Raw genomic sequence first — 17,311 nt, 5'->3', positions numbered from 1 at the left:
TTGGCTTTGGCTTTGGCGTCAGCTTGTTCCGGAAAAGCATAAGTTTTTGGCTTGGTTGTGTCTTAAGGAGGCTCTTTCTACTGCAAGTTTTCACTTTAGAAGAGGGATGTCGTCATCGGATAGTTGTCCAAGATGTCTTTCTAGCCAAGAATCAGTTTTACATTGTATTCGGGATTGTCCAAAAGCTCAGCTTGTCTGGCATAGCTTGGATATTTCTTGTCATCCTTTGGATTTGAAGAACTGGTTCTTGTATCATAGCAAAGAGCATCCGTTCAAGTTCTTTTCGGGACTTTGGTGGATATGGCGAGCAAGGAATAATGACATCTTTAATCCACATAAAACTTGGCCTCCGAAAAAAGTGATTTGTCTGGCATTAACTTCAGAAAAGGATCTTAGGAATATTTTTGAATTACAACGTATATCCCTTCCATATACTCTAAATGGTTTTTGGAATCCCCCATCCATTGGTACTTTTAAGATTAATTGTGATGCTAGTTATTTTGGTTCGGGTGATAGTGTTGGTTTTGCTTGTGTTTTTAGAGATTGTAATAGGAGTTGGCAAAGGGGGTGTTTGGGAATGATTGAGAGTAATAGTATTCTTCAAGGAGAATTGTTTGCCATTTGGAGAGGATATCTCTTAGCTTGGGATGTGGGTCAACGAGATGTTATTTGTGAGACGGATTGTGTGGAAGCATTTAATCTTGTTACTCAAGATGGTTTTGGGTTTATTGATCCATTGGTGCTCAAAATAAGAGATATCATGCATTGGAATTGACGTGTTGACTTTCGTTTGATTATGCGAGATGCAAACACGGTGGCAGATACTATGGCAAAGATGGTGATGAAGTTACAACTTTCACATGTGGAGCTTCTTTCACCTTGGGAGGAGTTTAAGAGTAGCCTTAAACGGGACTGTCCCTCTATTTAAGCAGTTCCTTGTTTTGTTTGTTCTGTTTTTCTTTGTTTAATTTATTTCAGTCGCCAAAAAAAAGGTACATTTGTCTTATTGAAAAATAATATTTTAATGAAAACATTTTTTATTTTTTTAGATATAGGCCACCTCGTAAAAACTAAGCGAATTGTGATTTATGGATTTTGCGAATTTCAATTGCAAAAATCCCAAAAATTCATTCTACAAAAAAAACGGATTCTTACATAGTGAGTCGCTTTTGGACTTGTAGCCCTTTGAGGATTTCTTGTATCCTTCACTAAAAATTCCTGTGTCATTCATGAAATTTTTTGTGTCATTTACAACTAAATTATGTGCTTTTGTTATCGTTAAACTAATTGTGTGATATTTAACTAAGAATATGATGATGATGATGGTGGTGGTGGTGGTCGTAGCAGTGGTAGTGGTGGTGATGGTGATAATGATGATAATGAAGGAGGAGGAGGAAAAAGAAAAGAAATCAAATAAAAAAGAAAAGAGGAGGAGGAGGTAGTGGTAGTAACAGCGACGACGATGACGATGACGATGACGAAGGAAAAAGAGGAGAAAAAAGAAGGACAAGAAGAAAAAAAAAAAAAGAAATAGCATAAGTATATGTAAAAAAAAAAAAAAAAAAAGAAAGCACGTACGAAGAGAAAGAAAAAATATTGTACACAGTAATTTAGTTAGACTTAATTTAAAAAATTATTTAGTTGTGTATTTTTTCTGTAGAAAAAATGAATTATAATAAACTATTAAATAGTACTCAAAATATTGCCGACAAAATAAATTTGAAAGATAGAAGCGACAATAAGCCCTTTAAATACTTAGACATGTGACAAAAAATCATATATTAAAAAGTATTCTTAAAAAATTGAACATCAAATTTTGATGTAATTTTTGTAAATATTATTAAAAAATAAGATAATTTTTATTGTCAAAATTTGGTGATTTTATACTAAATAAATATTTTTTAATTTTTTTTGTTAATGAGCACATTTTTGTAAATAGTATGTACTTTTTGCTTTGTATGTACTTTTTAAATAGTTATCTAAATATTTTAAAAAAATTTAAAATTAATAACAAGTTATTTGCTAAATATAAAATTCTTGCAACTAATAAAAAAATACGACTTTTTTTATTATTTTATCATATTTAAAAATTATTCAGTTATTTATTTATTGTTTATATCTCTCAAAATTATTTTTATTAGCGATGGTCAATTATCAATTTAGTAGTTTATTAAAAAATAATATTTTATTTTAATAAATACATAATAAATATATTAAAGTTTTAAATTTTGTATTTTTTTACCGAAACTATTTTAATCAGTAATATTAACTTGTAAGGCACATGTTAACCCTAATAACTGTTAATAAGTGTATTAATTCACCCCAATAATACCTGCATTTTGGGATACAAATTCGGGTGACACGAAAGGGACTAGTTAACACAAAACAAGAGAAAGAAATAGAGGCATTCACGCAAGCTCACGCAAATACTAAATGAAGCCGTCTTAAATTCTAAGTATTAACCGAAACGGCCGTCGTTTTGCCCAGGAAATAGCAAAGAAACTAATTTTCCTCCTCCGTCACCGTTTACCTGTTTCTTTTCGTTTCGTTTCTTTTTCAATCCACTTTCTTCTTTTTTCTTTTTTGGCTTCCTCTATTTTCCATTTGCCAAAGAATCGAGTCGGCAATGAGTTCTGATCTCAAACTGCAAAAATCAGAAGCTGTAGCTTAATCGAGTTCGAGTTTCGAGCTCGTGCTTAGATCTGTTTTCTTTTTTTTCTAATTTGATTTTCTTTTGTTCATTAGAAAGTGAATTGAATTGAATTGATGGATCTGAGAGGTTCCGTTTTGTTCTTGGCAATTATTCTGATCGTTGAAACATACTTCGTCGTTGCGAATGGAAATTTCGTGTTCCAGGTGGAGCGTCGAAAAACGCGTTTGGGATTAAGCGATGTTAGAGCGCGTGATGATCGTAGAAGAGGTAGGATTCTCTCTGCGGTGGATCTCAACCTTGGCGGCAATAGTCAGCCTACCGAGACCGGGTTCGTTTTTCTTTTCCCTCTTTTTTTTCTTAATTTAATTTAATTTAATTTAATTGTTATTATTATGATATTTATTTTTCTTCTGTTATTTGTTTGCATAGTAATGAATTGTAAGTGTGAATTGCGAATGAACGTACAATAACAACTTACTTGTACGATCATTCGGTTTCTGTTGATGTGGCTCGTGCTCTTCGATGTGTTATTATAAAAATGAGACAGGTTGGTTCCATAGTTTATGCATGCATAGTATAAAATGCAACTTGTAGTGTTCACTTTTAGTTCAATGTAATTTATGATTTTATTTTATTTTCAATAATGATACGTAGCGTCTTTCTGAATCCTTCTTAAAAAAAATGTTGCTCCATAAATTTTAACAGAGAAAGATACCAAATATTTGTGCTTTCAAGATGTTAAACGTATTTAATTTAGTTTATAAATGAGGATGATAATTATGATATTTATATTGTGATTTGTGAACTTGGATTCGATTAAGGGGAAAAATTAAAAAGATAGAATGTGTAGTCTAAGATGCAAATATAAAATAATAAAGTCATTTATCATATTTTGCAGTCTAGGCAACCAACTCTATATGCAGCCAAACAACCAACTTTTCAAAAGGCCCTCGTTTTAAAAATTTGAAAAACTAGTTTTAGGTTCAAAAAACGCACATGGTCCGACACCTATCACCTCTCTTCTCTTCTCCCTACGCATCTCTTCTTCTTTTCCTCCGTATCTCTCCCTCCGTGCTGCCTCTCCCTCCACGTTTCTTCTTCTTCTTTTTCTTAACCTTATTCTTCTTCTCATGATCATCTTTGGAATTTCTTGTACAATGATTTTAGATATTTCTTTTTGTTAGATTTTGGGGTGTTCTTTTCAACGAGTTTGGATGTTTTTTTGGTTAGATTTTGAATGTTCTTTTTCTATTATTTTATGGCTTTCTATTAAGTTTTGGATGTTATTTTTCAAAATTTTTCTATGATTTAGATGGTTTTCTGTTAAGTTTCGGATGATATTTTTCAAAATATAAGAAAAAGAAACACCTGAACACTAAGGAAAAGAAATATCTAAAATTGTTAAAAAAGAATCATCCAAAATCTAAAAAAAAGAAACATTTAAAACATAAGAAAAAGAATGAGAAGACACGGAGGGAGAGGAGAAGAGAGGTTCGCATTACCACGTTTGTAACGTCACGCGTGGCTGCAGGTGGCGGATGGTGATGTGTTGTTGACAGTGGAGGACGCGCAGCTGCTGGTGGCAGAAGAGGACGCGCGGCTGCGGGTGATGGGAGGTGAATGAGAGTGAAAGTAGGATTAGAATTACTCTTGATTTATGGTTGTTTTTTACTGGTAAATGAGAGTGAAAGTAGGATTAGAATTACTCTTGATTTATGGTTGTTTTTTTTTTTCCCTTGTTGGGCTTCTTTTGCAGTCCATACTTGTAGACTGCAGTTGGCTGGTATCCTAGTTGGTTACCTAGCGTGATTCATATTAACTCTTGCAGTTAATGCTTGAAAAATCATGTAAACAGTAGCATATGGTTGAAGCATATACATTTGTGTATGTACATTTTTCGAGTTCATCTAAATGTGAATGCTATCATGCTGATGTTATTTTATTTGTTTTAGGCTGTATTTTACAAAACTTGGGCTTGGTTCTCCTCCAAAGGACTACTATGTTCAGGTTGATACAGGAAGTGACATTCTCTGGGTAAATTGTGTTGACTGCGCAAGATGTCCCAAGAAAAGTGATATTGGTGTATGTATCTTGATCTTGAGTCTAGAGTTTCTTCTGTACCTTATGTGATCAAAGTTACCTTGACACCTTGGTTATAATCTGAAGTTACTGAAGTAATTTTTTACTTTTTACTTTTCTCGATATTGTTACATCAGATAGACTTGACTCTCTATGATCCAAAGGAATCCAAAACTTCAGAATTGGTTCCTTGTGACCATGAATTTTGCTCTTCCACATACGATGGTCCAATTCCTGGTTGCAAGGCTGATATTCCCTGTCCATACAGCATAACTTATGGGGATGGAAGTGCAACTTCTGGATACTACGTGCAGGACTACCTTACTTTTAACCATGTTAGTGGTAATCTCAATACCGCACCGCAAAATAGCAGTGTCTTTTTTGGGTAAGAGAAACTTCTGATACTTTATATTGTGATATTTCTGTGTTGTTGACTTTTGATTACCATTTTCAGTCTGATTAGGTCTATTCACAATGTTGTTGAAGTAGATTAGATGTTAATATTCTTGGCTTATTTGCTTCTCATAATCTGATGAGAGCATTATCTTGGTTGTTAGGATAGTTTTTATCCTCGTTTGAGATAGTTGTTTTTCATCATGTGAATAATTTCCATTCAAGTGGAGAGTGTTATTTAGCATCCTGGGTTAATAAATAAACGCTGATCCCCTGATTTTATATCTTGGTGTTTTCTTGCTGACAGGTGTGGCAATGTACAGTCTGGGACATTGGGATCATCTTCTGATGAAGCCCTTGATGGAATAATTGGTTTTGGACAAGCAAATTCTTCGGTGCTTTCACAGCTTGCTGCATCTGGAAAGGTGAAAAAAATATTTTCACACTGCCTTGACAATGCTAAGGGTGGTGGAATATTTGCCATAGGGGAAGTGGTGGAACCAAAAGTCAAAACAACTCCATTGGTACCAAGAATGTATGTCCAATAACATAGCATTTTTTATGTCATGCCATGATAGCGGTTATAAAAATCCAAGGACAAATTCAGTACTCACATACCAACACATGGTTGGTTAGAGTGGCAAATACTCCTTCCCCTTAACCACTGGTCTCGGGTTTGAGTCCTGGCTATAGAAGAACCGGTGTTGGGAGAGACATGTCCCTTGTGGGATGTTCTGCAATTGGCGGAGAGAATAGTTTTTGAAGATCGCTAGTAATCTAGATCTATATTTTATTTTATTTGGACCAGTATACACGATCCAATCATTTAATTAAATAAGCTTATTTTATCAATTGAATTATTTAGAAAAATGAAGTATAATCTAGCCCCATTTTTTTCCTGAAATTTTCTTTCAGATTCTTGTATGAATTTTTATGTAGTTTAGGTCTTGCGTTGGCATTATGTCATAGTTGTAGTCTGTTGATCATGACAGGGCACACTACAATATCAATTTGAAGGATATTGAGGTTGGCAGTGATATTCTACAACTTCCGACAGATATATTTGATTCTGGAAGTGGGAAGGGAACTGTAATAGACAGTGGAACAACCTTGGCTTATCTCCCAAGCATGGTTTATGACCAACTAATTTCAAAGGTACGTTTATCCTTAGGAATAAATAGAATCAATATTTCCCCTTCTTTCCAGTTTGATAGGCTTCTTGTCTAAGTTGAATAATCTTATTTCTCAATTATGCCATGCTTATGATGTATGACAGGTCTTGGCTGGGCAGCCTGAACTGAAATTATATCTCGTTGAGCAACAATTTACTTGTTTCGAGTATACTGGAGAGTATGATACTTTATAACTTTCTTCTATTGATATTTGCATTTCTCTGTCATTTCTGAATTATTGTTTTTGACTAATATAAGATGTGATTCTGTATTTGTTTGATTGCCTATTTCTTCTTTATAGACTTATCATAGCACATAATCAGTCAGATTTATTTTTCTTGGTTGTTTTAGTCCATATGGTAAGATCATAAAATGAGGCTGCCCTCTAAATATATCTTCACAAATATCTGAGCTATCTCGGATTTTGATAATATTAGATTATGGCTAATCAATAATCTAAAACATTCAAATAAAACAGATTATGATACAATAAAGAAGATATAGCTGTAGCTTGACTCAGTACAGATAACAAAGGCCTTGTAATTGTATTAGTTAAAGCAGTTGAACTGGAAAGGAATTTTGATATTGTAGAGTGATTTGTGTACTTTTGATTAGCTTCTTGAAGAAGTGAAAGTATCAGGTCTTATCTGAATTCTGTTATACTTTGTCCTATTCCTTATTGAGTAGGTTAAATGATTATCATAAAATAACTCGTATGATTACAATTACTTTGACTAGACTATACATTAAAACTTTTGTTGATACAATGAAAAAGAATTTTATTACAAAATAATCATTTGGGCAAGATGTTCTTTCAAAATATTAATTCAGTACAAAGGTTGAGTTGATATGTGGTAACTAAAATGCAGATTTAATTTTGAAGAGTTTATTTAAATCAGTTCAGGAAGGCAATAATGCTCTTCTAATTATCAGGCAAATGCAGCTCATAACTTGTTGATATTTTGTAATCTTGCAGTATTGATGATGGATTCCCAGTTATCAAGTTTCATTTTGAGGATTCTCTTTCCCTGACGGTGTATCCTCATGACTACCTGTTCCTGTTTAAGGTGAGTAGGAGGAGCTTTGTTATTGATTGTTTCAGTACCCTCTCATTTAAGAGGCTTAGCCTGTTATCTAAATTGATTCTCCTTCTTGTTGTTCTCTGTCTTCTATTATACACGCTTATTAAATGCCATACAAAATCACATTTCATATGCGTACTGAAAAGGGTTTGATTGTCCGTCTTGTATTCGCTGTTGGCTACAATGATGATTTAAATTGGAAAAATATATGATACACTTCTCTATTTGGTAAATATATTACAGTTATTCAATTTTGGTGTTTCTTGGTTGTCTCTCCCCAGGGTGATATCTGGTGTATTGGATGGCAGAAAGGTGTCTCACAAAGTAAAAATGGAAGGGACATGACTCTTCTTGGAGGTACAGTCTCCCTTTTAAATTAATACAGTGACCTCTTGTTATAAGTTTATTGAAGGCACAATTAGTGCATCCAGTTTTCATTTTTTTCTTTTCTTTTTATAATGCTCTTCCAGTATTTGTTTGAGTCTGTTTCTGATCATTAGGAAGATTAATTGTTATGTCTGATTAGCTTTGAAGCCGTCTTTTTCTTTTATATTTTATTAATATTAAACAAACTAGTCTTGTTTCTTTATTTTTTATAATTATTTATGTTCAATTATTCCAATTGCAGATTTGGTGCTATCAAACAAACTAGTCGTATACGACCTTGAAAATATGGCCATTGGATGGGTTGACTACAATTGTGAGTGCCAAGTTCCCTTCCTAATTTGCTCTTAGTTAATCTATTTCCATTTATATAAATATATGCTGAATATGTAATTCAAAGCTGTGGCTCTCAGTCAAGTTCATATCACCATGGATCCTTTCCTTGTTATTAACCAGTAATATGATATTAATTTAAAAAAAAAAAAAAACTAGTAGATCAATAGAACTTAAATAAATTCACCCTACAGAGGATGCATATACTCCTTGATTGAATATTGTTTTTGATCCTATATCTATATGTATCGTAACAATTAAGAAAGACCAATTAACTACTGTTTTAGGGTCAAGTTTGTTGACATTTATATTTGCTAGAATGATTTTCTTAAGCATTCTTGCTTTTGTTTAGGCTCCTCTAGCATTAAAGTGAAGGATGAGAAGACTGGAACAGTATATACAGTGGGCGCACACAATCTATCTTCAGCTTCTACCTTCTTAATTCGAAGAATATTGACATTCTTTTTGTTGCTAATTCCCGTGTTAAATTGTTTAACTAACTAGGTTCTTGTGTTATACGAGGGATGTGTCATTCATTCGATTTTTGTTGTACCATAATTCGTTTTGTGATAAATGTGCAGTGTTAACGATATGGTATAGTTTAAATATTTATCATTAATGTATCCCCAAAAAAGATATCATTGAAAAAAGGGCATCTTTTTTTTGTATAACTACTACTTTCTTCTTCTCTAGGAAACATTTTTAAGTTCTTTTCAATGCATGTTGAAGCCATCAGAAATGCCATGTATCTTGTGTTTCTGGTGCGATGTATTTGCATTTCTCTGTTTCTTGTCAATAATTAAAATTTTTAGGTTTTGTAAGGATAAAAAATGTACACTGTAATTTGTGGTCTACTAAAGAACCTGCAGCATTATGATGAATTGATGATTTAAAGGATAGCGAGTGATAGAGGCGCTGATGTGGACAAAGTTAGTTAGAGTTGATTGTTAGTTATGGCAGCTAGGCACAATCTTTAACTGTAGTTAAGTAGAGTGAGTTAGATGATTAGCTTATAACTTAAACCACTGCACAATATATAAGCATGGCTCCTGTATCATTCACCTCAAGAAATTCACTCTCAATCTACCAAAACTTTGAATCTCTCTATCATCTCATTCTCTCTAAAACTACCTGACTGCCACTGGTACCATTTTTCAATGATAAATGAAGGTTAAAAATAAATTCAGATGGTGACGTCGAGAGTTAATTAACTATATCAAGCGCTTCTTTAATAGGATTTATAATAATGCCACCTAAAAAGAAGTGGCACCATACAACACATAAATCTAAGGGTTTAGCTATGAGATTCTATATATATTCTTTATAATTTTGGTACACTATAAAATCTTAAATTCTCTTCTCTAACTTGTATCACCACAAACATTAATGTGCTCCGTCCTTGGCTACTCCACCAAAAGCCTTGTCATCCGATTATAATAGAAGTTCAAACTAGTGTTATCTCCACCATCAAATTTTAGCTAGCACCACCAGTGACCTCTTCCTCCGACGATTGCAACTTGTGGTATGCCACTTTGCTAAATGACGCAGCAACCATGAACACCGTCCCTGTGCGATTAGCTTGCCGGCGACAAGTCCTCTGACGATCTGGTCCTGAGGCCCGGCGAGCGAGATGGAGAACAAATTCGGAACCGGAGGCGGCAGCGAGTGAGGGACAGAAGTGCGGAGATGAATAGTATTTCGAAGCAGCTGTAGAACGTAACAGTGGCGCCGGGGGAGGTGGCATTGGACGGTTGACGAAGCATGATGTTGGAAATGATTCCAAAACCAGAAAGGATGCAGAGGCATGTGTTCTTGCATCGTGTGAAGCTAGCTATGGCAGGAATGTATGGGCTCATGGCAGGCTCGGGCTCCCATGCTATTACGAGAGGAAGTTTGGGCTTGTTTTTGGAGCCAGGTGGACGGGACGCCTAATGACTTGTGTTGTCATCGTTTTTTTGAGGTTTGGCATTCTCGGAAGAGTTGGAAATACTAGTTTGAAGGAGTAATCTTGCAATGGTAAATTAAAGGTAGATTTTGCAGGGGAAATAACATTGTGGGGAATAGATAACCATCTGGATTACAGAAAAAAGTTTAAGATTTTGTAGTGTAACAAAAATACAAAGAGTATCTATAAATCCTCATGTCTAAACCTTTAGATTTAGGTGTTGTATGAAGTCACTTTTTTTAGGTGGCAGCAAAGAATTCGCATATATATATATATATATATATATATATATATATATATATATATATATATGAGATAAAGATCCCAAAAACAACTTTTGTTAAAGGCGCCTACATGGCAAGACCAAAACTATACATTATAAGCCACATTTTTCACTACAAAACACTTAAAACCATATTTTATAAGAAAAGCGTCACCTAATGGAAAAAAAGTAAATTAGAAGATTTAAGAGAATAAATAATTAAATTATCAAAATTAATAGATCAAAAACTAATGATTTTAAATAATGTTAATTGTAATGACACCGAATTCTTAAAATCAATATAAAATTATTTTTGTCAAAATCTTTATTTTACTATAAGTTTTATTGAAGGACTTCAAAAACCTGAAAAAATTTATATTTCACACGGAGTTTCTAAAAAATGTTACCATGGAAATGACTCCCCACATCTTTATCATACTTTTAACCCACAATTAAATTCTATAGTAGATATGCTTGAAGAAATATTAGTATCCATAAAATTTCAAAGAAATAAGGAAAAAGAAGAATCCAATATAAACGAAATTGAACAGATATCAAATAAATATTTTCAGAAAGATAATCCCAAAAAAGAAAAATTGTAAAATATAGCCAACATAATAGAACTAAAAGTAAAACCACCATTAAAATTATGAATATTGAAGAAAAATTAGAAGAAGTTACAATACTTTTTAAACAATTAAAAATGGCTCAAGAAAATAATATTATGGAACAAGAATTTCAAATAGAAGAAGAACTAGTAAATTCTGAAAATATAGAAAATGAAGAACACATCCTAGATTATTCAAGTGATGAAGAACCAACAATTCCAATACAAGTAAAAAATGAAGCTGGAACATCTAAGGATAATCAATCTCAATTTAAATGGGAAACATATTTTGAAAATTATGCTTTTAAAAAAGAATTTATGAATAAAAATTTAAAGTATACAAAAATACTATCAAAATACGTTCCTAAAATCCAGGAACTGGAAGGAGAAAGAATGCTCGATTTAGACTGTAAAAAGAATGAAAAAGAAATTTTAAAGAACTGGTTGAATTCCTTCTTATTAGAAGCCTTTACTAATCCAAAACTTAGTGAATTGTCTGGAGGAGATATCTGAAATTATATAGGGTTTCATACTAAAGGAACTGTAAGAGATTATATGACATCAATAGAAAACCAAATAATAGAAGAATTAGCAACAAAAACAACAGTTTATGATAAGATATTACATATAATGATGATTCTGTATAGAGAATTTTTCGGAAAAAATATTATAGATCATAGACAAGAAGTTTATAATAAAGAATATCAAGAAGCAAAAAACCATTTAGCTAATATTCAAATATATGATTTATGTAATGTGGAATCTTATATATGTAAATATAGAATACATTATTATAAATTAAAAGAAGAAGATAAAGACCATTATCTTAGTATGTATATAACAAAACTTCCATACCCTGCTAATGAATTTATAATGGGAAGATTTATAACAGAAATAAATAGAGGAACAATTGAAAATAATTTTGGCGGAGCAACCTCTGCAATAAGAGAGGAAATAAAAGAACGTTGTATGCAAGAAGCGACTCAAAAAAAATTTGAAAATATAATTAGAATTTGCTGTCAAGATAATGAAGAAATTCCTCAAAAATATGGTTTTAATAAAAATTTTCAAAGAAAAAAAAATATCAATTTAGAAAAAGAAAATACTATCCAAACTGGAGAAAAAAGAGGTATTTTAGAAAAAGAAACAACAATAAAAACAAAAGACAAAAAAATAACTATTGCCCAAATAAAAAAGAAAATTGTAAGTGTTGGTATTGCCAAGAAGAAGGACAGTATGCAAATGAATGTCCAAAAAAGAAGGATAAAAAGGACCTTACCAAACAATTAGAAATTGCTAAGTCTTATTTCATGGAACCATTAGAAGAATCAGATGATAATTTAGACTATATTTTTGAATATGTCTCAGAAACAGACTCAGAGACTGAGCAATAATGCTACATTTATTACTATAAAAATAACAGAAAAATTTATAAATGCTTTCATAGATACTGGAGCAACACAATGCTTTGCTAGTACAAATATAAAACTTGATTGAAAAAAATTAAAGAAACCATTAAGAGTTAGAATAGCTGACAAATCAATACATAAAATTGACCAAAAAACAGAAATGGTTGAAATATTTATTCAAAATTATAGGTTCATTGTTCCATCCATATATATGTTAGATTCTAGAATAGATTTTATTATAGGAAATAATTTCTTAAAGCTATGTCATCCATTCATTCAAGAATTAACATATATAGTTTTAAAAGCTCCACACGATTCTTCAATAAATAAAAAATCAAAACCTATAAAAATTAACAACTACTACTATAGATAAAATTTTAAAATTTAAAATATTTTCTATATTAGAAACATGTTATTTAAATTTATATTTTCAAATAAATATCCCAAAAAATAATCTTGAAATAAAAATAGAAGAACTTTTGGGTGAAATTTGCGCTGATAATCCTTTAGATATTAAAAATATAAATAAAGAATTAGTAAGCATTAAATTAAAAGATCCTACAAAGAAAATAAATATTCCAAATAAAATTCTTTATTCCGTAAGAGATAGAGAGGGTTCTAATTAGAATGTAAAGATCTTTTAGAAAAAGGAATTATAAGATTAAGTAAAAGTCCTCATGCGGCTCCAGCCTTTTATGTCGAAAACAATAATGCAATTAAAAGGGAAAAATGAAGAATGATAATTAATTATAAGAAGATGAATGAAGCAACTGTTGGTGATGCTCATAAACTTCCAAGAAAAGATTCTATTTTAGAAAAAATCAAAGGAGCAACTTGGTTTTCATCTCTCGATGCAAAATCAGGATATTGGCAACTTCGTTTAGACGAAGAAACAAAGAAATTAATTACTTTTACTTGCCCAACAAAAGAATCAACAAGTGTGTTGCTCTATGAATGGAATGTTTTACCATTTGGATTAAAACAAGCCCCAGGTATCTATCAAAGATTTATAAAAGAAAATCTAAAAGAGTTAAATGAATTTGTTTTATTTTACATTGATGATATATTAATTTTTACAAAACAGGATAAAGAAGATCATCTTCAAAAATTATTAATAGTATTAGAAAGATGTAAAGAAAAAGGATTAGTTCTTAGCAAAAAGAAATCAAGAATAGCAAAACAAGAAATAGAATTTCTTGGATTAATTCTATCCACTCAAGGAAAGTTAAAACTTCAACCAAATGTTTTAGAAAAGGTAAATTTATTTCCTAATAAAATAGAAGATAGAAAACAATTACAAAGATTTTTAGGGTGTATAAATTATATTTCTATTAAGGATTTTTAAAGAATATAATAGAATACACTAAAAACTTATTTCCAAAAATAAGTACTAAAAAAGAATGGAAATGGGAAGAAGAAGATAGTCTGCAAATTCAAAAAGTCAAAGAATTATATAAAAAGCTTCCAAAACTTTATATTCCAGAAGAAAATGACTACTTAATAGTAGAAACAGATGCTTCAAACATAACCTGGTCAGGATGTCTAAAAGCTAAGAAATCTATAAAAATCTTGGAACAAGAAAAAAAATCACTAGATTCTAAATATTCCCCAAAGAAATTACTTTGCAGGTATATTTCAGGGACATTTACACCAACAGAACAGAGATATACTACTCATGAAAAAGAAACTCTAACAGCAATTAAAACTCTTAAAAAATGGAAAATTGATTTACTACCCAAAGAATTTACATTAAGGACAGATTCAAGTTACCTAACAGATTTCATACGATATAATTTAAAAGTTGATTATAATCATGGACGATTGGTAAGATGGCAATTATTTTTGTACAATATCCAATAAAAATTGAATATATTAAGGGTGACAAAAATATTATTGCAGATACATTAACAAGAGAATGGAGTTCGTTTACAACGCATTAGATCAAGAAATTCAAAAATATGAGCAAGAACTCGAAAAATGCAAGCATTGTCAGCAAATAAGGACACAGATCCAATCCCTCAAGAAGGCCATTGAAGCAATGAAATAAACACAACAAGCAAAACCATCAGAGTTCAGCCAGTTAAGCATGGTGGACAAACTAGGAGGAGAAAAAATTTCAGAAAATAAAATAATTGTTGAAATTATTAAAAAATCTACCCAAGATAAAAAAATATTATGTAATTCATAATGGCCCCATGAAAGGAGTATATGATGCCTAGGAAAAAGCAGCACCATTCACACATTAATCAAAGATAATTCATAAAGGATGATTTTTAACACTGGAAGAGGCAAAGGAGTCCTTCAGGGAATATAAAGCTCTTCACCCAGAACAAACCCTAAGAAGAGCAGATAAAGCTCCAATTCAAGCCCAGAGAGCAGGAATAATGACAAACATTCCTACAAGGGCTGAAATCAAGGAAAAGAAAAGGGTCTGTAGATCAAATCTCAGAGAAACCCTTAATATAATCCTGAATTGGACTGAACAAAAAAGAGAAATTTTGGGATATTATCCTATTGCCAAAGAACAGCTAACAAAGCTGGTTATTTTTCCAGATGCTTCCCCATCTGACACTTATCAGTTTTTTCAGTATGGATTAATTGATACAATTTTAATTTTTAATGATCTAAAAATTATTAGTGAGTTTCCTGCAAGATTTGTTGATGCAGTAAAGAGATTTAAAAATATGATTAACAATGTAAATTCAAGGGATGTATCCCTAAAATTTACAAATAGTCAACCTATTTTTAATGAAGAAGAAGAATGCTTGGTCCCAGCATACCAAGTAATATTCATGTCCGTTTTTTCAGGAAATTTTCAACCAATTGATCAAATTCAAGATTTAACAATTTACAGTCATGAAGGAAGACTAGCCAGCACATTAGCAAGGGTCTTTGAATGAACTCAAAAAAAAAAAAAAAAAACGAAAGAATCTTACACAAGAATTAATTATAAAAGTAGAAATACTCTGCTTGTGTCCAGTGAAAGAAATGAAATTGAAGAAAGTGAAATGAGACTCTTGGTGGAATTTGAATCAGCATTCTACAATTTATCTGGACTTTTAGAAAAGCTTCCTGAAGGGATAAGAATGAATCTCTGTTATTTGATAAAAGACAGAGAAGATCACAGGTGCCAGCTATGCGCCTCGGAAATATCTGAAGAAAGCAATAATAAAATGGGATCCACCCACATGATAAAAGAGGAGGATAGTGCATCTGAAGCATCCCTCAACATTATTGCATAATGACATAAGCTCTTAGGTCATAAAGCACCAATAATGTAGCTAGTGCAAGATAATAAACAATGACGTAAGCAATAACGTCATAAGAAGGGTAAGTATGAGAATTGTCCATCAGACCCAACCATTATAAATAGATTGCTTAGGCAATTGTAGAAAGTATCAGAAAATAGAAAGCAGAAGGCTAAGAGTACTCATATGCTAGGAGAGCAAGGAGAAAGCTGCCGAGGCAATTCTGTAGTCTGACAAAGAATTCCCTTAAGGAAAAATAGTTTTAAACTCCCCTCTGGAGTTAATATCTACAATCTCCTATCTGGAGATAAAAACACCTTATGTAAAATATACTAAATAAAGGAAGTTTTTCTCCAGAAAGGTACATCTTTATCCTAGTCTCTTAGTTATGAATTATTTAGAAAGCCTAGAATTAACAGAAGAATCTGATTATTATAGATTAAATGCTTTATTAGATAATGAAAAACAGGCTGTTCTAAAAACAGAACTAAATCTCAAATCAAATGAAAATTTTAATAAACAAAGTATTTTAAAAGAAGTTTTTAATAGAAAAATATAATATACTATGGAAAAATTCAACTTGAAGCCCCTGTAAAAACAAAATCTGCTAATGGAGAACTTGAAATAGCTTTGATAAATGATGAAGAATTGAGTAAACAGATTGAGAAAATTAAGGATCAACAAAAAAGATCTAAAATTGGATGGATTCATATTAGTACCATACAAGTCTTAATCAAATCTACATATATGAAAGGAATTAATTCACCAATAAGTTTAGCAATCTGTGACAAAAGAATTACTGATGACCCAATAAATCAAATAATTAGAATTATTCATGGAAATTTGACAAATGTAAATGTTAAATTTAATGCCCATCTTGGATATGTTATACCTTTATCAACTGAAAATCTTGGAAGATCTATAAGTTTAGCTTATAAATTTCATAGAAAAAGTTTAATGGAACAAGATGATGAACCATTTTCAATTACATATGCAATAAATTATGCTTTAACAAATAGCCACCATAGTATAATATTTAAAAACAGAGAAAGAATTTATGTCGATGAATTATTTCAGAAAATTATAAAAATAGAAATACCAAAATATAAAGCTATTGAAAACCCAGTTCTATTATTAAAAGAACCATCAAGAAGATCGTTTTCATCAAATTTCCAGATGAGAGAATCTAAAATCAATAGTCCTTTAAGTTTATCTAAATTAAAAATTAAAGAAGAAAACTCTGAAATAAAAGAATTAACAAAAAAGGTCGAAAAATTAAATGAAACCTTAAATATTAAATTATGACAATAGATAAGGAAGAAATATATGTAACTTATCAAGATAAGAAACAAGAGCTCTTTGAAAGAGAGAATCGTTTGAATTATTTGCAGTTTTCTGAAATAAATCAAAGAGCATTTGAAGCTCTAAAAATAATCTATAACAAGCTGAAAAAAGAAGTTGAAGAGCTAGAAAAATTAATAGAATCTCTAGAAAATAGTCATGAATCGATGATAGAGTTTGCAGAAATTCTAAAATAAATAATGTTAAACAAAACTATTTTTAGAAATTATAATAAGATTACCTAATTTATGAAGCATAAAAAGATTGAAAAACCAGAAAATAAAATAAAAAGGAAAAAAGCGAAAAAATTAAAAAATAAAATAGAGGAGTATAAAAAAGAATTAAATAATCTTCAGGATGAAATTGATGATCTTATAATAAAAAAGATAGAAATAAGAATAAT

The 17,311-nt window shown here is 31.1% G+C and overlaps 1 protein-coding gene across 1 annotated transcript; it reads left to right on the top strand.

Annotated features, from left to right (window-relative positions):
- Nucleotides 1-2,334: 2,334 nt before the first annotated feature.
- On the top strand, nucleotides 2,335-8,767 carry LOC112776594 (aspartic proteinase 36). The gene is made up of 10 exons (XM_025820796.3): nucleotides 2,335-2,981; nucleotides 4,606-4,735; nucleotides 4,870-5,117; nucleotides 5,433-5,660; nucleotides 6,118-6,280; nucleotides 6,402-6,475; nucleotides 7,274-7,364; nucleotides 7,661-7,736; nucleotides 8,008-8,079; nucleotides 8,449-8,767. The coding sequence occupies exons 1-10, from the start codon at nucleotides 2,767-2,769 to the stop codon at nucleotides 8,598-8,600; spliced, it is 1,449 nt and encodes a 482-aa protein (XP_025676581.1). The 5' UTR covers nucleotides 2,335-2,766; the 3' UTR covers nucleotides 8,601-8,767.
- The last annotated feature ends 8,544 nt before the right edge of the window (nucleotides 8,768-17,311 follow it).

This window comes from Arachis hypogaea, chromosome 19 (genome assembly GCF_003086295.3).
Source record: "Arachis hypogaea cultivar Tifrunner chromosome 19, arahy.Tifrunner.gnm2.J5K5, whole genome shotgun sequence".
Taxonomy (NCBI): domain Eukaryota; kingdom Viridiplantae; phylum Streptophyta; class Magnoliopsida; order Fabales; family Fabaceae; genus Arachis; species Arachis hypogaea.
The sequence above is the reverse complement of the archived record's forward strand: the minus strand, read 5'-3'. Positions and strand labels throughout refer to the sequence as shown.

Coding starts and splice junctions, on each gene's coding strand:
- LOC112776594 (XM_025820796.3), top strand. CDS start 2,767: ATGGATCTGAGAGGTTCCGTTTTGTTCTTGGCAATTATTCTGATCGTT. Junction 4,736..4,869: donor CCAAGAAAAGTGATATTGGT/GTATGTATCTTG, acceptor TTGTTACATCAG/ATAGACTTGACTCTCTATGA. Junction 7,365..7,660: donor ACTACCTGTTCCTGTTTAAG/GTGAGTAGGAGG, acceptor GTCTCTCCCCAG/GGTGATATCTGGTGTATTGG.